Source organism: Nakaseomyces bracarensis (genome assembly GCF_045282275.1).
Source record: "Nakaseomyces bracarensis strain CBM3 chromosome Unknown Scaff10_0, whole genome shotgun sequence".
Lineage (NCBI taxonomy): Eukaryota > Fungi > Ascomycota > Saccharomycetes > Saccharomycetales > Saccharomycetaceae > Nakaseomyces > Nakaseomyces bracarensis.
The window spans coordinates 904,995-931,404 of record NW_027263956.1 but is presented as its reverse complement, the minus strand read 5'-3'; the positions used below and the strand labels follow the sequence as shown (position 1 = coordinate 931,404).

At 36.9% G+C, this 26,410-nt stretch overlaps 11 protein-coding genes across 11 annotated transcripts; 4 read left to right on the top strand and 7 right to left on the bottom strand.

The window, feature by feature from the left end:
- Nucleotides 1–2,330: 2,330 nt before the first annotated feature.
- RNJ42_03034 (uncharacterized protein) lies at nucleotides 2,331–2,519 on the bottom strand (the record flags this gene model as incomplete). The annotated part of the gene is made up of 1 exon (XM_071053199.1): nucleotides 2,331–2,519. One exon carries the CDS (start codon nucleotides 2,517–2,519, stop codon nucleotides 2,331–2,333), a length of 189 nt encoding a protein of 62 aa, XP_070911449.1.
- A 4,498-nt stretch (nucleotides 2,520–7,017) lies between these two features.
- On the bottom strand, nucleotides 7,018–8,277 carry RNJ42_03033 (uncharacterized protein; the record flags this gene model as incomplete). Its single annotated transcript, XM_071053198.1, has 1 exon — nucleotides 7,018–8,277. One exon carries the CDS (start codon nucleotides 8,275–8,277, stop codon nucleotides 7,018–7,020), a length of 1,260 nt encoding a protein of 419 aa, XP_070911448.1.
- A 2,220-nt stretch (nucleotides 8,278–10,497) lies between these two features.
- RPS25A (40S ribosomal protein eS25) lies at nucleotides 10,498–10,821 on the top strand (the record flags this gene model as incomplete). The annotated part of the gene is made up of 1 exon (XM_071053197.1): nucleotides 10,498–10,821. One exon carries the CDS (start codon nucleotides 10,498–10,500, stop codon nucleotides 10,819–10,821), a length of 324 nt encoding a protein of 107 aa, XP_070911447.1.
- Nucleotides 10,822–11,135: 314 nt separating this feature from the next.
- Nucleotides 11,136–11,975, bottom strand: RNJ42_03031 (uncharacterized protein; the record flags this gene model as incomplete). Its single annotated transcript, XM_071053196.1, has 1 exon — nucleotides 11,136–11,975. The coding sequence occupies one exon, from the start codon at nucleotides 11,973–11,975 to the stop codon at nucleotides 11,136–11,138; it is 840 nt and encodes a 279-aa protein (XP_070911446.1).
- Nucleotides 11,976–12,352: 377 nt separating this feature from the next.
- Nucleotides 12,353–13,066, top strand: THG1 (tRNA guanylyltransferase; the record flags this gene model as incomplete). Its single annotated transcript, XM_071053195.1, has 1 exon — nucleotides 12,353–13,066. One exon carries the CDS (start codon nucleotides 12,353–12,355, stop codon nucleotides 13,064–13,066), a length of 714 nt encoding a protein of 237 aa, XP_070911445.1.
- An 889-nt stretch (nucleotides 13,067–13,955) lies between these two features.
- Nucleotides 13,956–15,464, bottom strand: MTL1 (Mtl1p; the record flags this gene model as incomplete). The annotated part of the gene is made up of 1 exon (XM_071053194.1): nucleotides 13,956–15,464. One exon carries the CDS (start codon nucleotides 15,462–15,464, stop codon nucleotides 13,956–13,958), a length of 1,509 nt encoding a protein of 502 aa, XP_070911444.1.
- A 1,136-nt stretch (nucleotides 15,465–16,600) lies between these two features.
- RRP45 (exosome non-catalytic core subunit RRP45) lies at nucleotides 16,601–17,512 on the bottom strand (the record flags this gene model as incomplete). Its single annotated transcript, XM_071053193.1, has 1 exon — nucleotides 16,601–17,512. The coding sequence occupies one exon, from the start codon at nucleotides 17,510–17,512 to the stop codon at nucleotides 16,601–16,603; it is 912 nt and encodes a 303-aa protein (XP_070911443.1).
- Nucleotides 17,513–18,198: 686 nt separating this feature from the next.
- On the top strand, nucleotides 18,199–19,911 carry DDE1 (Dde1p; the record flags this gene model as incomplete). Its single annotated transcript, XM_071053192.1, has 1 exon — nucleotides 18,199–19,911. The coding sequence occupies one exon, from the start codon at nucleotides 18,199–18,201 to the stop codon at nucleotides 19,909–19,911; it is 1,713 nt and encodes a 570-aa protein (XP_070911442.1).
- Nucleotides 19,912–20,075: 164 nt separating this feature from the next.
- On the bottom strand, nucleotides 20,076–20,966 carry INM1 (inositol monophosphate 1-phosphatase INM1; the record flags this gene model as incomplete). The annotated part of the gene is made up of 1 exon (XM_071053191.1): nucleotides 20,076–20,966. One exon carries the CDS (start codon nucleotides 20,964–20,966, stop codon nucleotides 20,076–20,078), a length of 891 nt encoding a protein of 296 aa, XP_070911441.1.
- Nucleotides 20,967–21,385: 419 nt separating this feature from the next.
- Nucleotides 21,386–23,962, bottom strand: AAP1 (arginine/alanine aminopeptidase; the record flags this gene model as incomplete). The annotated part of the gene is made up of 1 exon (XM_071053190.1): nucleotides 21,386–23,962. One exon carries the CDS (start codon nucleotides 23,960–23,962, stop codon nucleotides 21,386–21,388), a length of 2,577 nt encoding a protein of 858 aa, XP_070911440.1.
- Nucleotides 23,963–24,544: 582 nt separating this feature from the next.
- Nucleotides 24,545–26,020, top strand: YHK8 (Yhk8p; the record flags this gene model as incomplete). The annotated part of the gene is made up of 1 exon (XM_071053189.1): nucleotides 24,545–26,020. One exon carries the CDS (start codon nucleotides 24,545–24,547, stop codon nucleotides 26,018–26,020), a length of 1,476 nt encoding a protein of 491 aa, XP_070911439.1.
- Between the last annotated feature and the right edge of the window lie 390 nt (nucleotides 26,021–26,410).

Sequence of the window (26,410 nt, the reverse complement as noted above, 5' to 3'; positions counted from 1 at the left end):
CGAAAGTCCAGTTCGTAAATAGAGAAATTGAATGCATTTAGGTCGGTAATCTAATCGTTGATACCAGTTACTCATGTAATCAACAATAGAGAAAACTTCCAAAGTTTGCGGTGTTTATAATGCTGCACTAAATAATATCATTATAGTTTATTGATATATATAGAGCATTCTTAATTGCTCGTTGTATGAGGTGGCTATTTACCTACATTCCCTAGATAACACTTAATGTGCAGTCATCATTTTAGTTCATAATATTTACACATGAACCTATCAAAATACTACTACTATTAAATATCATAATTGTCAGGTACATTAACCCTAAAAATTATACATGATTAACATTCATGTTTTGTATTTGCGCAGAGGATAAAGATGGATAGCCAAGTTGACCATTATATGCTTTCCTTTTCAACGCTTAGTACTCGACATAATTATCAATGATTTTAGTACATTTGAAACCTATTCAGAATATGGGCCTGGTTTGAACTCTATTAAGTGCAATGGTATCTAGAGTTTCTGTTGACATAAATTATAAGAGAAGCTCATTAAGAGATGCATCTATGAATATAAAATGTCGAAACATCTTTCATAGTATACCTAGAGACATTCACAAATGCAACCTGTATTACCATAAGACCACCATCCTGCGATATTGAGAAACGAATTATAGCAGGGAAACAACTTAGTTAGTGTCTATGTTGGCTTATGACATCACTCCCTAAGAGGAGTAATGGCCTTGCATGTTGTAATCAATAATAGAAAGTAAACTCTAGGAGAGTCCCATACGATAACTTGTTTGAAGCAGATCAAGACTTCCCAGTTATATCAAACATAACCTTCACTTTATCCGACCAATTAACAGCTTCCTTAAGACCTTTCTAACATCTTTCAGTTAGACAGATAATATTCCTAGCACAACTATCTTGAAAGCACGTACAAATACCTGATTGTCCTAATATACTTGCTGGTTACTAACTTACTAGGATCTTTGTTGAATTATCAGCTACAGCGGATTTGTTTATCTTATCGATACCAAAGGTCTGGAATGATATCTTTCAAATAGCTAACGAGTCTTAATTTAACTGAGATGCACTGTCATTAACAAACTTTTGAGGAGCTGATAATATAGTGATCATTGAAGCTTAGTGTAATTAGTTATACCTCTGTAAAATTTGGTTTATAATCTTCGTGTTCTTCTTTATGTTGTTTAGACAGCCTAATGTCTTTTGGTGAAGTTATACGTATCATTTGATAGCTTAGAATCCTATAAATTTCAAGCTAACTGTTTGATTTGTTACAGTCCATTCAATACGAGAAAACTATCACATTGCTTACTTGATAATTGTGGAAACTTATGTTGCCTATCTTTGAATATTCGTTTTAAAGTATCAACAGTGAAATATCAGGTTGTTTGTATTCCGTTGTTGGTAACCCTGGTTTAAATGTATATATCCATTATAGTGAATTAGCAACTTTGTATGAATCAATATACAACTCTAAATATAACAAAAGTGCATCTTCTTTAAGAATATTAAGAGAGATAAATTAGATTACCTTTATTGTAATTCATCAGCCAATAAGTAACTAATAGAATGCTAAGAAAAAATAGGAAACCATGTTGCTTTAATCTGAAAAACATTCAAGACTAATCTCTACTGTAAGGACATGGGATATAGGTATTATTCCTGCCATGTGTTATCTGACAGGATGTTCAAAACAGGAGAATGTGCGACAGTGTCTTAGAACGGCACTCCCTTTCTTGAGAAATATAAATGGACCAGTATCTTTTATTAACAGTTATATTCCAACCAGCAAATGGAGTTGTTATTTTAGATCGGTTTTTGCTCAGCTAGACACTCTACCAACATGGGTTTTTAAATCCCTTTAGGTAACTTAGTCACGGTAAATACAGCTTCAATTGTTTTACTGAAATGGTAATGCATCACCATTGGGAGTTCGTGTTATTGATTTAGAATAAACTAATGAACTCAAATCTAAGTTTTATTTTCACTACATGTATTGGTAGATGCAATCATACCATTTGATAGAAACAAAATTTCTAGCCTGGTGTGAGATAGACAAACTCTGAATGCTAACATTTAAAGTTTGATCGTTGAAACGGCTGTAGATTGCATTAAGTCTTTTCTGTAATGACAAAAGGAGTTGTTGTGATTCCGAAAATGTTAACTGAACTAGTGTTGTTGATAGTATTTGATGTGAAGGTGTCTGTCGCAAAATAGGAGTTAGTCCAGTATTGGTACAAGGCTTCTTATGTGGATGTAACGGCGCTATTGAAGTATCAGGAGTCCTTATGTAAATGGTGTCTGATATCATCTTGGATCGATAATCACATTCGGGAGAGTATGTTTATGTTGTTGGAAGTATTGGCTTATTGATATGAAGTTGAGGTAGGGAAGTTTTGACAAACCATAAATATAAATATCAGATAGGTGCCTAAGAAAGATACCATTGTTAGTGATTTCGTATGAGTTAACTATGGTGATCAAGAACGAGCCCATAATGGTAATAATAGCACGGTTATCTATAAAACAAGAACCACCTAATTTGATAATCACATTTACTAATAAAACCTTTCGGCTATGGTAGTGTTCTTAAACCATTTCAAGTTATGAACATTATACAAATATACTCTCAGAACTCTCCAATTCGAAGAATATGAACACAACTATGAATATATTTACGAATACATCTTTATGAGAATTTTACTGGCATCTCCAAGCAGTCTTCATACTAAAAATTCCACTAGTTGTTAAAGTAAAGTGATGAAAACTGGATAAATCAGCAAATAAACTGCAAAACTGTAGAGAACTCAGATATTCAACCAGTACCCATGCACATACGCTTTGGGATCAAACTTTGAATATTCTTTTTAACTCGTATTTCCAATAAGTTATCAAAGTTTAAAGGCGTAAATTTTAGCCATTTAGTATCTCCCTTAGTTTGATTTTAGAATTTGTTTTTTCCCTGCCTGATAAAGTAAATTATTAAAAAATGGTAATCAAGGAATAACAAGATTATCCATATTGCTTAAAATTTTTGCAATAAAGCTACTAGGCTTAATTATGATTCTAGGTGCTAACTGTGACTTCGTTTAATATTGGTATTACATGACTCGTGTAGCAATCTAGAACTCTAATGAACTAATAACACAGTTTAGATTACATTAATTAAACTCATCAAGATAGTTATAATTTTACTACCAAATGATACCTCCGTTTTAGTAAGTATAGTACACGTAATAATGGGTATACAAATGAAAGTATTGCTATGTGTAATGTATTTCTATTTCTTACTGTGAACCAATAAATTCATATTGATATGTGTACTCTAGAAAAATAAGTTCCCATAATCATTTCTGCTCTCTTTCTGTTGTCATTTACAAGGTATTAATCTGGCTCTATATTACGCCAGTGGACAGCATACTCTCAGAGTTATAAGCCGGTGAAAGCAATGGTAATTAAAATTAATTTTCGTGGGAAGTATAATTCTTTTTGATTTTCAACTAAAAAAGTAATTCAAAAATACAATAATGTAATGAGCATTATATTCAGTTCTAGATTTAGTTACAATATGAAAGGAACTGTAGGATAGGAATTAGTACTACTGATTTATTTTAATATGGCTCTTGAGTTCTGGATTAATTCATTGTAAATTAATTTAAAAAAATAATAGGTAAAATTGTCTGGTGTTCTTAAAATTATCTGTATATGAAAAGAAAATGAAGAAAGAAAGATCAACATCTTCTCCTACATCTTTTCACACTAATTTAAATTCACCTAGTATAATATTAATGGAACGGCAAAATTTTTTGTTTCTATATTAATTGTATATGGTCAGCGATAAAGATTATTGTAAGAAAAATACACAGCTGCTTGAACTGGTCTCAAACAGATAATAACGATTTGCAGAATCAATGTTTTTCTTTTAACTTTAATGCTTTACGCGATACTCTTAAATTTCATCTGTAGGGTGCTTCTTACGTATTTTTTTGCTATACAATATGTTATAGTGAGTTAATAGTTCTATATCAGTTGTTTTTATTCAATGCTTGTTGCATATTTCCTAAAATACTAGCCGAAATAATATTAGTCACTATAGTATCCTAGCAGGAATTGAAGTACTAACAGGGTCCTCCTTTTCTAAGACCTAATTCATTTTGTACGAAACATATCGGCTCTCTCCGTTAAACCGTGAGTGACATTTGAGGGAAGAAAAAGAAATGGTAATTGGGATTTACCTAATGGTTGTAATTGTTCAGAGTGTATATTTCAGCTGGGGATGCCTTGTTGGGCACTGTATATTATCTCCAGTTCTCACTAAAATATTCAGACTGCCAAATTCAAATGTAGTTCACGCACAAAAGATTTCAAATAACCAGCGACTAAAATAATAGGAATTCTATTTTAGTAAAGAATCTGCAGCAAAACTATATTCATGGATAAAAGAAAAGGTTAACCGGATTTATTTTTTTATCTCTTTAGTTCTGCTATGAATTTTTTTTATTAACTAAGGAACTGAAATTACTCTAATAACTATATCACCCGTGCATGACCATTCGGATTCTAAAGTTTTTCTCACCTTCGTCGATTCTACGGCATAAAACAAATCTTGTCGTTTCGTTTAGATTATATTACCTGGAAGTCTCTAGTTTTCTTTATGTAGAATAGACGTATCATACAGAACATAAAATCCCTTAAGAATATGTTGTATGTGTTACTCAAAGTAATAAATTGCAATAATAGCTCTTCTTTAAGAAAAAAAAAGCAATTCTATAAATTACTAGATTTAATATATTGTAATTGTAATTGTTATCGAAAAAAGCAATTCTTGTTATATGTTATGTATTCTACTACTGTAACAATAATTCCTCCTACCGAGCTTATACTTCCACTTGGTTCATTCTGCAGTCCAACATTACCTATGTTCCAAAAGTCGCGAACACTTTAATGAATGCAAAAATATTCTGGTGAATCAATTACAAGAGTTCTAATTTATGGAAATTTGGCTATTCATTTTCTAGCTGTTTAATGTTGTTTCTTTTTATTTTACCCTATAAAGAATATCTGTCTATCTTTATCCACTCTTTAGAAAATTCAATGCTTGTTTGCAATAAATCAAACTACTTTGCTTGCTATCCTTACATAATTATTAATAATAAATTTATTAAATGTCGTCTTTCTAATATAATATAATTAAAGTAATAACTGGAGGATCAACGGAGGAGTCATTAGGACAGCGTGTTCTGATGGTTTATGCGCTTATTTCTGCCAGATATACATGTTGTTGTTGTAAATTGATTCTTAATTAAGTTATGACGGTATATGCTGTCAATAAAATCCTACCTAAGTACTGTTAATCTTGAGAAGTTCGAGAACTCATTCAGTTACTATTACGGACATTGCGAGATTTCTATTTTTCTTCCGTCTTCCTGCGTTTCCCCCTCCTTCTTGCTTTTTCTCGCTCCTGCTTACGGTACCAACGAAGGAAACAGACAATCGGCGTAGTAGCCACCGCTCTTTTTACAATGCCGCTGGGCGCTGTAAAGTCATGTGACGTATGAACTCCTCGATACCTACGTTGGTGATACTAGAAATACATTAGAATAACTATATTAAACTACTTTTTTTTGTATTTAAGGTATTATAGAACCGTGTAGAGTTCTATGACTAAGTTGATCGGATAGCATTTTCTTTTATATGTAGAGGCTTGTTCCGCACCCCTTGCTTCATCTTTGCCTTATTACCTTTCGTTAATAGCGTGACAGAATAAGCAAAAGAAAACACTAAGTTAAGTCGGAAATAGAAACCAGTTTAACAGCAGTTTTTCCTTAGGGAATGATTTTACATATAAGTTATTTTTTGTAGGGTCTTAGAATTGTGTAGTTGGATGAAATAACTTTATTCTTCTGCTGGGGAAAGATAAATCGCTTAATTCAGTAATTCACCGAAAATATCAGAATTTTATAAATATTCTTATATCGATTTGGGTCTAATATAATATAAGAATGGTCAAGCAGGAATATAACACGCCAAAACTTACACTCTCATTCTAAATAGTCGATTGGTTGGAGAACTCTCTGTGTTTATCAATCCATATTTCCTTATGAATTTACTTTCCACTGTAGTATCAAAAATCCTTTGCTTCTAAAATTCTACTCTTAATAGTTCTGTATTGGAAGAGACTACTCAATGGTTTCATATGTTGAATAGTATATTGTATTCGCTATGTCAGGTAATGTGTAGTTTCTATAATGATTGATTTACATTCATTTTCCACTTATAGTGAAATGTTTTAGTAACTATCCTTTTAGTCATATCCTCTATTAAGATTATGCTATTGTATTTTCTTGATTAGGTACATTTACAATCGATTGAAACAGACTCCTATAGACTATGAAAACTCCTATTTGCTTTTATAGCTACAATAAAATACAGACATTGAGGTAAATATTACGAACTCTAAGATCTTCTTGATATTCAGATACTACGAAATGTTAGTTCATCGAAACAGTCGGCCGGTGGCCATGGAAGTCATTAAGCAATGAATATACGACTCACTTCCAAATTCATTAGTTCAGGTAAATGCATTGAGCTCAAGAGTGTCATTCTACCGTAAGGGTTTGGAATGCGACTCTCTAAATAAACAGGCGTTCGTTTAGTGACGAAATCTAGGCCGTAAGGTCTGGTAGTAAGGTCTTGTTGTTCAATACTTAGTTCCAATCCAGTTGTAATATAAATAACTCGAATGAGAACTCTTAAGTATAATATACTGGTGAATTGAAATATATTAGTAGAACGGCGATTGAACTGTAAGATTGTCTTTATTATAATCACTGATAAACTTCAATAAATATGATATCCTGATGATCGTCGATATTGAAACTACTCAGAGTATAACTTAAAATCTAAGTCTAAGATTCCATTTTAGTCTATGATTTCCATCTGATATATCGGCAGGACAATTTATTACTAGCCTCTTCGTCTGTCAGAAGCAACCTTATTTAAAATAATGGTCAACATTAGCCGGCCTCCATAAGAAAAAAATAATGCAGAAGGAAATATTAATTACTAATTCAGGAATAAAAGTTCTCACAAACAGACTCTTTTTGCTAATTTCAGATTCAGGAATACCATCTCTTATGATTCTATCATTCATCGAATGATATAGAAATAAAAAATCACAAGTTAGGATAGCACCAAATAGCCAGCTTATATACGTGTACATGTAATTCTTTAGTAATAATCTTTGCCGTTTTAAATAACAAAATGTTCTCCAAAATGGAAAGAATAGCTTTATTTTAACAATTAAACCTAATGCAAGTGACACCAACCCAGTAATGGAATCTTGCAAGTATAATTGAGAAGTAACGAAATGATTAGATTCACAAATAAACTTCACTAATAAACTGTATTGAATAAATCTGATTCGATTGGTAGCCAGTTTATTGTGAACAATTCCGTATCTTGTTGTTAACAAGGCTAAAAAATATAGCCTAGCATTGTATCTCATGAAAAGAAGTACCTCACAAAAGATAGAAAAATACAATGGTGAAGATTTTATGTTCTTTACCTCATATTCCATCCACTGAAAAAAGGCGACAATATTCATGATGCACAATAGTTTGATAGTCGACCAATGAATACACAACAAACTGTCCAGCTCAGCTTTGACAAGATTCAAATAAAATCCTAAAACGATAATATCAAAGAAAAATAACAATCTTAAGGCATGCATAATCTCAAATTCACCAACTGATAACTGACCAAAACTATTGTTAAAGTGAGCAATTCCTCTCGTTGCCTTGTCACCTTCTACTACAACGCAATACTTTCCATCTTCTTCGATGTCATACCGTGTATCCATTACCCCCGACGAAGTTTGATTAAATGTTATGAACTTGTGTAATGTCGGTCCAGTGGAATAAAATAGACCTAAATCAGGGCGTTTACAACTCATCTCCTGAAGTTCATATTCATCACAATAGTTGAGGCGAAAGCTATCTTTAAATGTTCCAAGTACTGGAACATCTTCAAAGTTAAAAATAGCAACAGCAATTGATGATTGTTTTGAGCGTCTTGGGGTTTTTGTCAGGTTAAATGTTATAAAAGAGTCGCCGGTATTTTTCCCAGCTTTCATGGTAGCACAAACATAATTCCCCTGGTAACCTACAAGATGGAGGTCAATTGCTGTACTATCTCTCACGTAGGACAACAAAACTGTTAGTAATACTAACCATCGAACCTGGGCCACCTGCATAACTGTGAATCTTAATAATACCCCCCTACTATATGGTCATTAGCTTAATATGGCTGTCATAGTACTTTAATTGACTGCCATTTGTATGTATATGATGTGATCAGATGCCCATCACATCTCGAAGATGTCTGATTAGCTCGTTATCAGCCCACTTTTTTGGAGATCTACTCGATTACCCTTATTTAGTAGAACGGAGTTTGGATTGGCCAATCGCTCACGAAAGCATCCATGAACTGTGCCTAGCAACTGTGCATAGAAACAACAGCATTAACTAAAAAAGTAGTATAGAGATACCAATCGAAGCAATATTTATTACGAAAAGTCGTATCAACAGATCCGTCATGCTGTTGTCTCCTCTGTGTTTTTTGATACATAATATCAAATACCATGTGCTTATAGATATCTCAATCCCAAGACAGTTTTGTATAGCAACCAGAACTATATCACCATATTATTTCGTTATATATCGGTCTTACCCTCTCACTTTACCTTTTAAAACTCAAACTTCGTACTCTACAGCGTATAGCAACGCATTGTTTAGCATAAATATGTATTTATTGATTATTACTGCAGGCGAAGAAGGAAACTCACTATAAAAACATATCTGTCAAGTATTCTTGTATTTAAATTTATTGATGTTTATGTGTATTAGCAAGTATTCATAGAAATGATGACCTTAGAAATCGAGGCATATCCGGAATAAACCTGGCTAGATTAATTTATTGAATTTTTGTTCATCCACAGCTACAAAAAAAAAAATTGTTACTCCGATACGGGGAGTCGAACCCCGGTCTCCACGGTGAAAGCGTGATGTGATAGCCGTTACACTATATCGGAATACAAGTTAAGATACCTTTTTTAGGATAGATAGGTACTAGACTCTTGTGATAAAAACTGCCACACAACGAGATGTGGTCTAATACCGAGTTACCGTGCTAATAATACCACGGTTGAGATATTCGATATATTGACGACATCTATTCTTGTGGAATACCTGATATCTATGAAAGGCAGGTTTAGTATCAGCTCCCCTTTAGGAGAGATAAACTAGTGAATTTTACCAAAGCAGGGTTTTTTGTGTGACTATTATTTACTTTATACATCCGTACATCCTGACTTACCTGATAATTTCTTTCTACCTCCTTTACTATACTTCCGTACGACTTCTTCTATGAAAAGATTGTCTATTTTTTTTCTTATCACCTCATATACCTAAATAGGAAGTGTCTGAGGAAAAAGTTGTTAGTCTCTGTGAGATGTTCGTTGGTCTCGCTACAGAGCACAGCTGCAAAGCCAGAGAACAAGGGTTGTGGTAGAGCACTACTCTTTATCTTTGGTAAGGAGTCCTCGCCTAGGGTGGGGCTCGGGGGAGGGCCAGGAGGAGGAAGGGGGCGACTAGTTGGTGGTTCTAGTTGGAACTGGCGAACGGCCGGGCTAAGGTTCAGGGTAGGGGCCAGTGTTCTCTGTCTGTGTTTAGAGGTGCGGACGGGTGCCCAGAGGGAAGGCACTTAGACTGGCCTGTCCTTGGGGGAACCGGGCTCTCTGGGCTGTCTGGGCTGGGGGGCTTTTACTGAGAGAGCGATGGGAGAGCGATGGGAAAGTTTAGGTTAACGTATGGGAGAGAGATGATATTATTTTCAATATCTACTTACAAGTTATAATTGTATAAAAAGTATTCTATGTTAGTGTTTGAAGTGTTAGTCATATTTTAAGACACCACGCCAAAAAAGTTTAGGGTATGTGTACATAATGAAGATAGAGAACGTACGGTTTTTGGGTTTCACTTATTAAGAAAAGGCAAATATTTGAACAGGCAAAATGATAAATTAGTGGGAATATATGACGGATAAATGGTGTTAGACGCTACTGAAATGGAACTTCATGAAGACATAGAAAGCTGTGGGTAATAATGGTGGAGAAGACTTTTAAGTGTCCAAAAACTACGAACAAGCAAACGGAAAAAAAATGTGCAAATTACTAACATTAATTAAATATTTTATTGACAAACTAATAACTGCGGAAGAAATGATTACAAGGAATAAATTTATAAGATATGGTGCAACCTAAATGGTATATATGGTTAAGAATAAAAATTTTTGAAGACTTTTGAAGTGATAAACTAATCTTACACATGAAGAACAGTGGATTTGTATTTCCTTTCAATCATTATTTTTTTCGTTATTGTCACTCAGAATATACAATATTATTACAGAATACAACATGCCTCCAAAGCAACAATTGTCCAAGGCTGCCAAGGCTGCTGCCGCTATGGCCGGTGGTAAGAAGTCCAAGAAGAAGTGGTCCAAGAAGTCCCACAAGGACAAGGCCCAACACGCCGTCATCTTGGATCAAGAGAAGTTTGACAGAATCCTAAAGGAAGTCCCAACTTACAGATACGTTTCTGTCTCTGTCTTGGTTGACAGATTAAAGATTGGTGGTTCCATGGCTAGAGTTGCTTTGAGACACTTGGAAAGAGAAGGTATCATCAAGCCTGTCTGCAAGCACTCTAAGCAAGCTATCTACACCAGAGCTTCTGCTGAATAAATAAACTAGGAAACTTAACATCTTTTTGTTTCTTTGCATATTTAAAAAACCTCCTAAATATAATTCTCTTTAGATCAAGAAATTTATAATTATACGTCCTTATCTTTAAGCCGTCTTTTACGAGAAATATATAAACGCAATTGTGGATCATTAAATTACGAATATCAACGTAGGATGATTAAACAATTGTATAATATAGGCTGAAGTAAGATCCTAGTTGGATATAAGCTATGTTAATAAATTCTCGTTAGTTGTTAATAAAAATATATTTTATGTAATGATGCGTTAAATATAATCTAGATTAAGAGTTTACTTCATTGAGTTGTGATAATGGCACTTTCTTTTTCAATTTGCTTGTTTCTTTCGATACATTCAGAAATCTTGATACTCAAATACTTCTTGAAAGCGTTCCACACAGGGTTTGCCTGCTTTGGAATCTTGTCATCTACAAGTTTGATGACCTGTACTAAAGTTGCCTGAGCATACGTCGAATAATTCAGCTTTAGCCAGTAGATACCAAGGTAAAAAACAAAAGTAAAACCGGACGTCCCTGTTCTCATCACCAAAGTATCGATGAGAAGTCTGGCTATCGTAAACAATTCTGCGTATGCTACAATGTTCAGATAAGGTCTGTACTTCCTCGTGAATTCATCGTGGTTGTCCACTCCGTTAAACTCATTTTTCTGATTCAAGAAATGTAGAGAGGCCAACACCATGAATGGTGCCAGTTTATATATAGACTTACCACCAGTCAAGAACCATAGCAATGCAATTAGCATGGATTGGAAGTTCTGGGAGGCTAGCAAGTCATTCCAAGTAGGGTCAACACCTTTCCAGTTCTGTATCATCGTTATAGAGTAACTAATAAAGACACCTATCAATGATGTCTTGTATAGTAGGAGCGGAGATTGTCTGATTATACTATGATACCACCTCTGTCCCTTAATAAACGAGTAGCCAACATTCTCCCTGAGAAACAACCACTTCCAATTACGGTACTTAAAAAACAACAAAAACTGAAGCATATACATTATCGAGAACAATAGCCCACACCCAACAGTGAGACCATGACCTGCAGACCACAGCAACTTCTGCTTCTTCAACGGATCAATAGCATTGTGATTCTTCTTCCTAATTACCTTAATCTTCCCCATGTTTCTATGTCACTTCAATCAATATGTTCCACTGCTATCTGAATAATATAGCGTTAGCTTGAGATTGATTATTACTCTGACTATTATTAATATAATAAAACTTATACGGGCTCGAGTGCCTATAATTTAAAAAGATGTCTCCCTTTTTTTTTATTACTATATCACATGTTATAACCGTCAATGACTATATGAAAGATTTTGATTCGATGCGATGCGATGCCCATCGGTAATAATAGTATAGTTATTATTTATCTCAAACTATTAGTGAGGAAGAGGTAGATTGCAGTGAGTTGTGGTGCCGGTCATATTGTTTATCTAGACTCAATTCCTCATCCAGGTGTTTACTTTGCTTTTATTGTCATAGCTGGATAGTAACAATGGCCAAGTCGAAGTATGAGTATGTTAAGCAGTTTGAGACTCATGATACGTTGCTACCGCAGAGTTATATAGTGGTTAGGATAGATGGTAAGAAGTTTCATGAGTTTTCCAAATATTATGAGTTTGAGAAGCCGAATGACCTGCGTGCGTTGCGGTTGATGAATGCGTGTGCGAAGAATGTGGTGCTGCATTATAGACATGATATGATATGTGCCTATGGGGAGAGTGATGAGTACTCGTTTGTGTTGAAGAAAGATACAGAACTGTATAAAAGGCGAAAGGACAAGCTTGCGACGCTCTTTGTGTCTTTGTTCACGTCCAATTACGTTGCACTATGGCCTAAATTCTTCACCGGAGTAGAACTACATCCAAAACACCTTCCTTTCTTTGATGCCCGTTGTGTTGTATATCCAAATATTCAGACCATACGCGACTACGTCACATGGAGGTATGTTGATACTCATATAAATAACCTCTATAACACAGCATTTTGGCAACTGATCCAGGTATGCGGTATGAGCGCACAGGAAGCTGAGAAAAGGTTGTCAGGTACTGTAAGTAGTGAGAAGAACGAAATATTGTTCAAGGATTGCGGTATAAACTATAATAATGAACCGGAGATGTATAAGAAGGGATCGCTGGTAAACAATAAAGGTGAGATACTGCATATCAACGTAATTGATAACTTAGATAAAATATTTGAAGGATTTTAATATGAATATTATAGAAATGAATATTATATAGAAATGAATACTAAATATACGTAATGAATTTTCTTCCTTTGGTCTTCTTCACGATAAAGATTACTTGTAATATTCTTAAAGAATAGTTGTATCAAGTGTGACCATACATACAAACAGTAGGGGAACACTATTCATGAGTACAATGTAAGACTACTCATCCATCACTAATTGACCTTTTAATGACATTCGTTTTATTATAACGACAAAAATAATTACCAAAAAAGAAATATCTCCGCGACGGGGAATTGAACCCCGATCTGGCACGCGACAAGCGCCCATTCTGACCATTAAACTATCACGGATTTGTAATTTCTTGGGATGTTCTGCGTACTATACATTTATAAGAGTTAAGAATTAACATAATCATTTATCAAATTGAATATAGATAACAATTTGATACAATAGTTAAAAAGTTGGACAATTGGACAAATAACTAAATTTTGTTATATTTTATTTGCAAAAACAAATCTAATATAGATCGAGTTAAAATATCAGGTAGCTTTAAAAAGAGGAAAACGTATATTTAAAAACTGGTGTATAAAGATTATTAAAAAGTTCTATGTCAGGTAGCCTAAAATAATTGATGGTAATAAATATGGTGAAAAATATCAAATAACTAAAAAAAATAATTGGGATTGAAAAAAATGCTTGAGTGAATTGAAAATGACCTGTAATGTAAAAGAAAAACCAAAAGTAATGTTGTCCCCAATCTAACAAATGTAAACGGCCAGATCAACCTTATAAGGATAGCACCTTGGGAAATTATGTTATTAAAAAGAAAAAAAATTAGAGAAATAGATATTTTTGTTTTATGAATGGCGTAAGTTTTCATATTTTTGGAGTTCTGTTAAATGTATTATTAGTAGTTTGTAACATTGAGTCGGTGTCCACCAGGTTCAGAGTAACCATTGAGATATATTTCTGAATCAGTATCCATTGGTGGATGACTGTTAACGATCGACAGTTGATCATACATTCTATCTTGGCTAGGAGTAGTATAACCATCTAAAGTTGAAGTGGCTGTGAATGCGTTGCTGGTTTGGCTTAATGTATGACCATGTGACCTAAAATTACGGTCCCTAATATTGTTAATCAGATCGTCATTGTCATCCTCTATATTTGTGGCCTCAATATCGGGCACCTCATAAGTATGAGTACCATCTTTGTCATTGGTGATAATGAAATCGGAAGAGTTATCGTCACTTCCGATTGGAGAATTCGAGTTGTAATTTCCAACTTCCGAACGATCCTTACCAAGTATTGCATACCAAATGGTCGTAAAAATATTGTTTTTGTATGCAGTAATGACTTTACCATCTGAGTCGATGAAATCAGTTCTTCTTGGCATAATGCAGAAAATGTAGAGTATCACTAGAATAAAGATGATAAGGGGCACGCCAATACCAACAACGCAGCCTATAACAATATTCCTATTCTTCTTTGATAGCCCACTATGCTCGTTTTTCTTTTGTGTTGCTTGGTGAGTCGCGGTTGAGGAGTATGTCACTGTTGTGTACCTATTAGCTAGGATAGTTTCACCCCCAACGATACTTGTAATGACGACATTTGGGTCCACAGATGTTATTGAAGGAGCGGAAGAGCTTGATTTGCTCGATGTTGTCGAAGGGGTTGAGCTGACACTCGAGCTGGAAACTGAACTTGAGCTTGATGATCTTCTAGTGGAAATCGAGGAGGAGGTAGTTGAGTTCATCGATGATGATGTTGATGATCTTATTAAAATTGTAGGTGAGGAAGAACTTGATGACGATGAACTAGATGACGATGAAATGTAGAATATGCTGGAACTTGTCGATGATAGGGATGATGATGAAGATGATGAGGATGATGAGTAAATAATCGGACTTGAGTAAACACTCGAAACAGCAGAGGAGCTCGACGAGCTATAGGAAGAACTTATCGATGACGAAAAAGAACTAAACCTCGACGACGAAGAACTCACTGAAATCAAACTTGATACAGATGAGATCGAGGGGAATGATGATATGCTGCTTAATGACGAAGTCGATGAGATCGCAGACGATATACTGGACACTGACGAAACTGATGGTATATATGAAGATATTGAAGACGTTAATGGCGATGCTGGTATTAAAGATGAGTACAGCGATGAGCCAACTGAATATGAAGAAGAAGTCGTAAAAGGTGGCTGGATATAAGCCGAACTTGTCGGCACGGAAGACGGCACAGCCGATGAGGATATCACACCTGGAGTGTATGAGGTGTCTGCATTATTATTGTTATTATTCGATGAGGTCGAAGTGTAGGTGCCATTTCTAGTACCATCTTCATATGGAGCAGGTATCAATTGACCCACCACAGAACATATTAGAAATAACAAAAACAACATCCAATGCTATAATATTATGAAAAAACAATACGGAAACCTCGTTAATCCTTTTGTTTATTCTTTTAATTTGCTTCTTTTTGTGTTTATCGCGTTGATTCTATAAGTTTATCATAAACTGGTGAAGTTTAATATTTTGATCCAGCCAATATATCCAGTTGCTAGTTTTTTCTTGATCTTTGATTTTAATGATATATATTCTATTTTATTTGGTTTTTGATCCAAGGAGTAAATGAAATCCCCCCTACAATTGATCTTCTATATTTAAGTATGTGTATATCAAGTCATATAAAAAATTTTCTTAATGTTGTTGTTTAATAAATTTTTGTTAAAGTTTTCCATGGGGGGGCATATTGGTACCTTTTGCAATGGGACGTAAATTGATCCCAAAACAAAAAGCCCACCTTCCCACAGGCCCTCTCAAGCAAAATTGCCCTTTTCCTCTTTTAATTGCGCTTTCAAGAGACTTCCTACGGCCCGTCTACCTCATAGAAACAATAAATAGCAGGTCTACTCTTATCCCACCCATCCACACTGCGTCACTGTCTGAGCCAAATCTTTTTGGACCAGCGCATGATGCACCTTAAATCTAACAAGATTTTGCGTCAGTGCTGGGGTTTCTGTGCCAGAACTAGTTGACATTCTTACTTTTTTCTGTACTAACAGAACCCTGCAGGGAAGGAATATTGAGAAAGAAGAAAAGTTTATTCCTACCCAACGCAGGGGTCCACGGTAGTTTACTCAGTGGCTGCTTCCCCTTCTGTGCCTGTATGATCAGCTTCTATACTTTTTTTAAAATAACTCAGAAAATGACGGAGGAAAGCACAGAGAAGAATTTAGAGAAAAAAAATAGAAAGGGTCCTTTTCCTGAAATGCTTAGAAACTAACGCACGGGATTCCTTCGTTCACACCCTATATAAAAAATACGTCATTTTTTGTCCGGAGAGACTGCTAAAAATATTAGTATTGCAAATGTTCTATTGCTAAAGGGTTAATTTATTTGGTACTAATAGGTGTTTCTCGTTATGCTTCTATATTTGTATGTATTTGAAAGGAGAAAGTGTAAGGGCCTCTCTATTAATACTTAAGAAAGAAAAAAAAAAGAAAGAAAAAAGGTCAACAAAATATATAGAATCACATTATCTGGCGTTTTCTGAGCTTAGGATTGCGGAGTACTTGTCTCTGGAGGCAGCATCCTGTTTCAATTTCTGGAGAAGCAGGTTTGTGATTTGCTCTGTGATCTCGTATGCTTTGTGGCAGCATTGCATCAGGGTCAGCGCATCCATCGGTAGACCACCGGCTTTAGATACTTGTACCACTTCTCTGTTCTTGTTTAGTGTGACTGTGAGCACACCGTCCCTTAGTAGTTCTTCTTTTAAAGTGGCATCGATGATTGATATCTCAGCGTTGCTGTCACCTTTGATGTTCTCCTCAGTATCCTGTGGGTTGAAAAAGGAGAATGTTACACAAATCGGGATGTGTAATATCCCGAGCGGTACTGGTTCACGCTCGTCAACTGGATACACCATAACGTCCTCGCCATGTACGCTAATGTCTGGTTTTCTGAAGTGTGATAGGGCAGCCATGACGGCAATACAGGAGGCATCGATAAACCCACCATCACAGTTCAGGTAGTGGACATCGGCCCGTACAGCCCAGCACTTACTACCAGCTACTATACAGAGTCCCTCGACGTCCAGCGCTCCGGACCTCCTAACGGCCTTCTCAATGATCCTCGCACATAGAACTTCGTCCTCTCCTGTACTATTCCCATTCTCAAACTGTGGGCCAGCCATTGGAGACACCTCAGTAGATATCAGAAAGAGACCCTCGAACGGTCTGTCCTCGTATGGCTCTGTAATCTGACAACTGATCCGACAATGCACCAAAGTCTTCCCCATCCGCACCATGACATCTCCAAACTCCTTACCAAACTCAATTTCTACATCCCTGAATTGATCCAGCTTTCTGCCATCTAATCGTTGCTCCTGGCTCAACGCTTCCCTGATAAAAGCAGACTCTGAAGTCGAAATTTCAATATCCTTAGCCATTTATGTCGTGCTTTCGTTGTTTATTTTATCTCAAGTCGTGATACAGCAGCTATCGCAGTTGAACCAAGTATAAAATACCTTTCTGTAACTTCCTTGAATGGATAATCAAAGCTTTCCACTCTCTATTGACTATGCCATTGAGCTAGCTCATCGCAAAAAAATTATTTTTCAGTCTCTGCAATTTTTTTTCAATTCCGTAGAGGGTGATATGATAGCTTCAGCAACAATGGGATACTCCTAGAAACAGCCGTACATGCAATTTAGATGTCAATAGCTTCTGCGGCAGTTTCTATGCAATGATCATTGAATTAAATAATTGGTGTTCACGTGACGTACATACATGTATAAGAAAGGGTATTGGGCTATTAGTATTGTACTTGGCATTATAAGTTTTAATTGTAGTTTATTCTAATCTTAGTGAATTGGTTGGGCGTTTGAGTAAGTTTCTCTGTAGTGGTATATGCGGAAGGGTGTGTGTCTGGGGTTCTTTTTGGTGCCTCTTGTAATCCGATAAAATCTCTCTCTCTCGTTTGGATTTTGTACTCGTACAATTTACGCTTGATCATTATGTAATAAGTTCTTCTGTATATATATATGCTAGTGGCAAGCTATTAAAGTTTTTATAACTGCGATTGCGTTTGTTCAGGGTATATTTAAAAAAACATTATAGAAAAAGTAACACTATTATGGCTGTCTGGGAAGTTATCAAATTGCTTGTCACAGTAGTGGCAGTTGTGATTGGTGCCAATTGGGTGTTAAGTTCTTTCCTTTTGGACTTTCTCCGTGATTGGACATCGGTTGCGTTGAACCAGCAGGCCAACACTTCTACGGTGCGTAAGAATAATGAAACTGTGCATTATAGGAATTTTTTGATCCCATTGGGTTTCCCATTAACCACTGGGCTTGGTTTATCGCTTGGTTACAGGAGTCGTAGTGGTAATGTATGTGATTTGTGGAATGCTGCCCTTGAAATGAAGGATGGGAGGAACACTGTCCGTTTATATTCGAGTCCCGAAGAAAGAAATGCTAAAGGTAGCAAACAGTTCAGCTTATCCCATATCAATGGACTCGTTAAGCATATCATGAATGCTAACTTTTGGCAAGAGAGCAAACGTATTGGTATCACAACTTCGATGGATACCCTGCCTAGTTTTGCTCTGGCTATGGCAGGTATGTTAAGATCAGTTCGTAAAGATAACAGTCCGGTCCAATTATTAAGTGCAGTGCCAAGAAATCAGATTGATGGTGTGGATATCTTAGTCATTGACAGCTGGAATGCGTTTACCAGGCTAAATGGTAGTGAATCGTGGTACAGACTTGTTATAATTTGTGGTAAAAAGCCTCTTGATGTAAGTGAGATTCCTGCCAATGTTTCTTTCTGGGAGGATCTTGTTAAGGATGCTAATGATGACCCAGTTTTCGAATATCAATGTCCTGAAGATATGTCAGACGATAAAAGAGAGTTAATGTGGGTGACTACACCATGGAATGATACTAACTGTTTTTCTCAGATGAATCTGGTTAGCTCTGTATCCTCATTCATAAAGAGCTTTCCAATGGAACATTCTCTTAAGGAAACAGATTCTATTACCTTTGCGGGACAGTTGAGCCAGCCAACTAAAACTCTGCATATATGGCCAAAGCTCTTTTCAGTTCTCCTACATGGTGGTTCGGTTTCGTTCATCAGTGATTCCTGCTTAGACATTCAATCTTTGAGAAATACAACTTTACTAGTCGTTCTAAAAGATGCTATGGTAAAGTTGTTGAATGAATCTAATCAGCAAAAGAACTCAATGATTTACAAGGTGCAAGAAAAATGGGCTAACACCTTACTAAGTGAAGGTATATTCACCAAATGGGCTAAAATTAGTAATTCTGGAATAAACGCCCTGAGGTGTATTTACGTTGAAAACGAACTTCCAAACTCTGAGGCTATCTCTAGCATGGAAATAAGTGCTATTAAAAAACCAGCATTAACAGCTAAAAATACTACTCTGACATCTGTGCAACTAAATGAAATCAGAACTACGTTTGGAACTAGAGCTGTCCAAGAAGTCATTTGTCCATATATGATTATGGGTAGTATTTCCAGTACTAATTTCTTTGACTATAGAATTTTTCCAACTCAAGTAGATAAGGTACTGACTTGTTATGGTACTCTAGAGACCAACATTGAGGGAAAGATGGTACAAGTTGATGTAGCCGATAATTTGGATATTGCTAAGAGACAGGGCATGTTATGTATTAGAGGCTACAATATTGGTAAACCACTTGAAGATAAAAGACTTCAAAAGGCTGTTAATTTGAGTGAGAAAGCAGGAGGTGCAGAAGGTTGGATGCCTCTAGTTGGTGTATTCGGCTTATTTGGACAAGATGGTTGCTTATACCTCTATAAGTAGAACAATTCGTTTTCTATTCAATTTTTTATTTATTATTATATTTTTATATTATTTATTTCTATAGATATTATCATTTGCATTATTGTCATGAATTTCATATTTTATTTTGTTGTCTATCATAAAGTTATAGCATTTTTGAGTCGTAATTAAGGATTCATGTCAGGTTAATTATACTCAAGTTTACCTTTAACACATTTCCAGAAGTCTTCTATGTATTTCTTTTGAATTGAGCCATCATCATCGTTAGCAGAACCTCTAACAGCTAGGTATGATCTATTATCTACACCAATTTCCCACTCGCCAGGGTTAGCACCAACAATAGTACCTCCAGCCTCTCTCAGAATACACCAACCTGCACAAACATCCCATGAATAACAGCCACCATCCCAGTAAGCATCTAAATTACCGGTTGCAATATAGGCAATTGTCATTGCAGATGAGCCTAAATTTCTGAAACCATGCACAAAACCTTCGTCGCACGCCAGTAATGATTGGTAGGTTTTCATCTTTGTCAAAAAATTGTTACCTTCTCTAGCTGAGCCCGGTTGTAATGCTACCACAGACTTATTAAGCTCCAATTGGCTCATTGATTCCATCTTAGCTTGATGATCAAAGGGTTCTCCATTAACTCTGATACCATTACCCTTGGAGGCAGAGAATAGCAGGTCTAAATGTGGATTATAAATCACACCTACAACTGGTTCTTTGTTGACAGTAAGACCCAAAGAAGTACAACTGAATGGGAAATCATGCACAAAGTTAGTGGTGCCATCAATTGGGTCCACAATAAAGGTGGGGTCATCTGTAATCTTCGTAACACCTTTTACATAACTTTCCTCACCAATAAACTTGAAATCCGGATACTCTTTTCTCAATGAATCCCAGATTAGCTTCTCTACCTCTTTATCGATCGCAGTAACAATGTCAACAGCCCTGGTACCTGTCTTCAAATCATATATCTGCTGCGTACCGGACTTCTTTTTGATGATAGGACCCACTTTCTCTGTGCTCAAAGTGCATAAAAACTTTTCAATAGCTAACAAATCTATGGACATGGTTTGTGGTAGTATATATGCCCCAATTTATCAATATGAACTAGTGAATGCCCTCTAAAATAATGTTTAGGTCATAATATTCTTCTGTTCTTGAAAGGCATAGTCATCGCACCAAAAATTTTTCAGTGAGCATTAAACAACAAATTGAAATTTTGACATTATGACGTCATAGTAAACTTCACATAAAAAGAATATTGACAATTGCCCCATTGTTGTAGAAGAAATATTCGATAATGGATAAATCACTTTATATTCACTGCAACGTTTTCGTTGTTTTGTTTGCAGATTTTATTATTCAGTATTGTATATATATATAAAGGAAAAAGGGAATACTACTAGTTTCAAATAAGAAAAACCGATGAAGTTATTAAATGTTATTGTATAGCAATTGATGCACCTTGGGTATTTTACATGTTCATTCAGTTTTTAATGTGACCATTTTGTTGTAGGTATTCCTTGACAATCTTGCTGTCTCTAGATACCCATTGGGCTCTGGATGTGGCAGTATCTAGACATTGTGCGAGAGTTTGATCGAAACCCTTGGTTGGCTTGTCGCTGAAGAACTTTCTAATCTCTTCAACCTTATCTAGGGTGGTAAAAGCAGACAAACTAACAGTTAGAACACCACCTAGCACTGGAGAACCTGGTTGGAGCTTCTTAATAATTGCGTCCCAGTTAGATTGCAAGAATTCCCACATGGCTAGAATACCTTCCTTGTGCGATCTCATACCTTGCATAGGAATGTAGAAGTCCTGGTTCAGGACGGTTCCGTCTAATAGGTAACCTAATGTTCTCTTTAACAAGGCTTCGTTCTTGAACTTACCCAAGGCTCTCAGAGCTGCCAATTTTTCATCAGTGGAAATTGGATTCTTGTAGATGTTGTATAACTTATTGTAGTTTTCTTCGCTACCAACCTTGGCAGCAGCATTGAACACTGTTGGTCTAATCAAAGCTGGAATTGCTTTCTTATCACCATTGATGTAACTGTCGAACATGGACAAAGCAGCTTTATGAGCCTTTTCGTCTTCGACTGAGCAAGCTGTATCGAATAAGATAACCTTTAATTTTTGAACAGCATAGGAATCGGATTCAGAGAATTCCCAACCTAGTGAATGTGCTTTCTCGACAACCAGCTTTGAGATAAAGGATTCCAAACCCTTTTGAACATCTTCATTTTCGAAGACCCAAGCAGCTTCAAGAGCTGCAATACTGTTAATCATCTGGGTCCAGACAACGAAAGATTCTTCTTCATTCCAGTTAGAAACCAAATTCAAAAAGTTTGTAGTAGAAGTGTAACCAGAGGATGCTAGAGATTTAACATCAGCCACTAGACCAGTTCTATCTTCGACAGAAAGTAGATCAGCTTGTTTGCTTAGCTTGGCCCATCTCTCATCAGAGTAGGATGTTATGTAAACACCAGCTTGGTCACCATTAACCTTGAAGAATTCAGTATCCTTGACGGTAAGTTCTGTAGATCTTTCATTTAGAGCTGCGGTATTGTCCACACCATCCTTAGTCTTCAACTGAAGGAAAACTGGGTATAGGACTTCATCTTCTTCTGGCTTAACGTCAGCTGTAGACAAATAACGGTTTTGTGTAAACTTGATAGTGTTACCGTTCTCCTCAACTTTAACAACTGGATAACCAATCTTCTTGGTCCAAATATTCATAACGCTGGTGACATCTTTTCCAGATGCTTCAGATAGAGATTGCCACAAATCTTCAGTTTCAGCATTGCTGTACTTAAATTTGTTTAGATATTGGGCAACACCTTTGATGAACACATCTTCACCTAGCCATTTGGAGATCATTCTTAATAGAGAGGAACCCTTGGAGTAAGAGATAGCATCAAAAATTTGGTTGATTTCATCGGCATTTTTCACTGGGACTTCAATTGGGTGAGAAGATCTCAGGGAGTCAAGAGACAAGGCACGTTGTAAACTGTCGGCAACATACTGTTCCCAGACCTTCCATTGTGGTTGGAATTCATTACAGGAGTACCATGACATCCAAGTAGCGAAACCTTCGTTTAACCATAAGCCTTCCCACCAGTCCATAGTGACTAAGTTACCGAACCATTGATGGGCCAACTCGTGTTGGATAACTTCAGCAACTCTTTGGATACGGTCCAAAGTGGAGTTTTCCTTGTCCAATAATAGGTCTACAACTCTGTATGTAACTAGACCCCAGTTTTCCATGGCACCTGCAGAGAACTCGTGAACAGCAACCATATCCATTTTTGGTAGTGGGTATTCAATGTTGAAAGTGGATTCGAAAAACTTCAAAGTTCTGGAAGCCAAGTGGGCAGCAAATTCACCTAGGTGCTCGTCTCCTGGAGTAGCGTAGATACGGACTGGGATACGGAAGTCGTTGCTCTCGACGTATTTCAATTCAGCGACGATGAAAGCGATCAAGTAAGTGGACATCTTTGGGATGGTGTTGAACTTAGTGATCTTCTTGTCCTCCTTAATCTCTTCAGACTTGACGTCCATGTTGGACAAATGGGTCAAGCGCTTCTCGGAGATCAAGGTGACATCAAAAGTGGCTTTCAAGTTAGGCTCATCGAAACATGGGAATGCTCTTCTAGCGTCGGTGGCCTCCATTTGCGTAGTGGCCATATACTTGGTCTCTCCAGTAGCCTTGTCCTGGTACTTGGCTCTGTAGAAACCAGCCATCTGGTCATTCAGGATACCAACAAACACAACAGTAAGCTTAACCATGGACTTGCCGGCAAGAGTGCCCTTTTCGAAGCTAAACTTCGTGGTCTGGGTGTCGTTGTTGACATCAACAGAGACAGGTTTGATAGAGCCGTCAAGAACAGCAGACTTGATGTCAATGTCCAGTGTATTGACACTGATGCTGTCTACAGAGTCATCATTGACCTTCAAATCAATGGTAACGGAACCATCGAACTTGAAAGTATCGAAATATGGCTCCAGAGTAAGGTCGTAGTGCTCTGGTGTTACGTTTCCCGGCAAAACTTCACGAGAAGTCATTGTGTAATTGTGTGTGTATGGTTCTGATACCTAAATGATAAGAAAGCCTTCCAATGCCCTTTAATTGGGCCCTAAATAAGTAATAGATAGTTCCATATCCTCTCTCTCTCACCCTCCACTGAAAAAAAAATGTGTCAAAAACTTGGACGACAAAAAAAAGAAAGAAAGAAAAAAAGTGAGTTACTTCTATGCTTTTCACCGAACATTCTATGCTTCCTGGCCTAGAAGCTCCGCAGCGGAGAGCCAACTGGCAGTTAGAAGGCCCTGGTGTTGCAATGCGCTCTCTTCCTTGTTATTGTATTGTATTGTATTGTTGGGATGTACAATTGCTAGGAGAGGTTATGGTGGGGGGAGGCCCTGCTCTAATCTCCGTTTATCATCTCAACACGGTACTACTCTGTCTCCTTCCATTGTTGTAGAACGGTGGTGATGTTACTGTTATCTCCGGCCCATTGTATAGAAGTAAAAAATTATGTCATCGCCATATATATAGCCTACATGTAGATAAGTATTCGATGTTTTATTTGCTTTGAATGCTTTAATCAAAGGAAACCGAAAACAAACCACTGTTAAAATCAAATAATGTCCTCGATGAAGAGCTCGGAGTCTTGTAGGGAGATAGACCTAGAGTCCAAGCACTCTGGGGAGCAAAGTTTCGAGGTTTCGTTTAGCACTGATGGGGAACCGGACCCCGAAGATATCGCAAGACATATGTCTTTGGTACGCAAGTACTACATCTCATCGCTGATCACTTTGACCTCTACGGTAATCACTATAATCTCATCGTGCTGGTCGCTGGCGTCGCCGAATATCATGAGGCACTTCCACATTTCCCATGAGGTCAGCACGCTGGGGATTACCTTCTACATTTTCGGTCTGGGCTTCGGCCCTCTATTTCTGTCGCCTATCAGTGAGCTATATGGGCGTCGGATTACTTTCGTCTCCTCTTTGTCCCTGAGCATTGTATGGCAATGCTTGACGACGTGGTCTAAGACCATTGAGGGTGTCATGTTTGGTAGGTTCCTTTCGGGATTCTTCGGATCAGTGTTTCTGAGCGTGGCTGGTGGTGCCATTAGTGATATATTTAGCAAGCAGCAAATCGGGATCCCAATGGCCATCTATACCACGGCTGCCTTTCTGGGACCATCCCTGGGGCCTATTATCAGCGGAGCACTATATACAGTGAGTTACAAGTGGACTTTTGTGACGTTATTGATAGCGTCTGGTGTTTGTCTAGTACTAATTGTAATATCTGTTCCAGAGACATACGCTCCAGTACTATTGATCAAGAAAGCAAAGAGATTAAGAGAAGAAAACGATGATGACCGTTACTATGCGCCTTTGGAAGTCACCAGGAAAGAGACCAGTTTTGTTTCATCTGTGTTCCTTTCTGCGAGAAGACCATTTGGCCTATTATTCAGAGACCCAATGATGGCAGTTCTCTGTTTCTATACAGGCCTTGTGCTTGCGATCGTATATTTATACTTCGTTGCGTTCCCATACGTTTTTGAAAACCTATATGGCTTCACTGTGATGGAGGTCGGTTGCTCGTACATCGGACTTATGGTCGGTATGTTACTCGGTGCCCCTACTAGTTTCCTCTTCCAAAAACGATATGACGCCAGGGTCGCTAAGAATGGAGGGGTAAGGACACCTGAAATGAGGTTTGAACCACTGTACTTGGGTGCGTTCGCAACACCAATCGGGCTTATGATATTCGCCTGGACGTGCTACTCACATGTCCACTGGATCGCCCCACAGATCGGAAGTGCAGTGTTCGGTATAGGTGTCTACTTCGTCTTCGTCGGCGTCTTTGGCTACACTGTGGACGCCTACAGGAAGTACGCTGCCTCAGGTATGGCATGCAACTCCTTCGTCAGAAGCACGATGAGTGGTGTATTTCCACTCTTCGGTCTCCAGATGTATAAAGGCATGGGTGTCAACTGGGCAGGCTTCCTCATCGCCATGGTCACCGTTCTCATGATCCCAGTACCTTTCCTCTTCGACAGGTACGGTCCATACCTGCGCTCAAGATCACCCTACGCATGGGATGACTGAGATCTTACTCACTTCAATTGTAATTGCTTTTTTAATTAAGTCTCTATAACTACATCTTTAATCATTAATATCATCATCTTGCATAGAAGCATGGCTTACACAGAAAAACACGTACAGCCAAATAAATTATAAATTACGTCATAGTTCTCAAAATTCTTGCTTTGTACGGAGGTTTCTATGTGAAAAAGAAAGAAATCATAATTTTCTCGAGGAATTTTACGTTTATTTCGTTACTTTTTTTATATTTTTTCAGTTTCTCGAGGAATATTGATTATGCAACCAATTTGGCAGTATTTGCAACGGACTATTTAAAGGTATAGTTTTATTTTGTGTCTAAAATATTTGTGCATTGTTATTAGCTTTTATCGATAAAAAAGTAGTTAGCAAAAC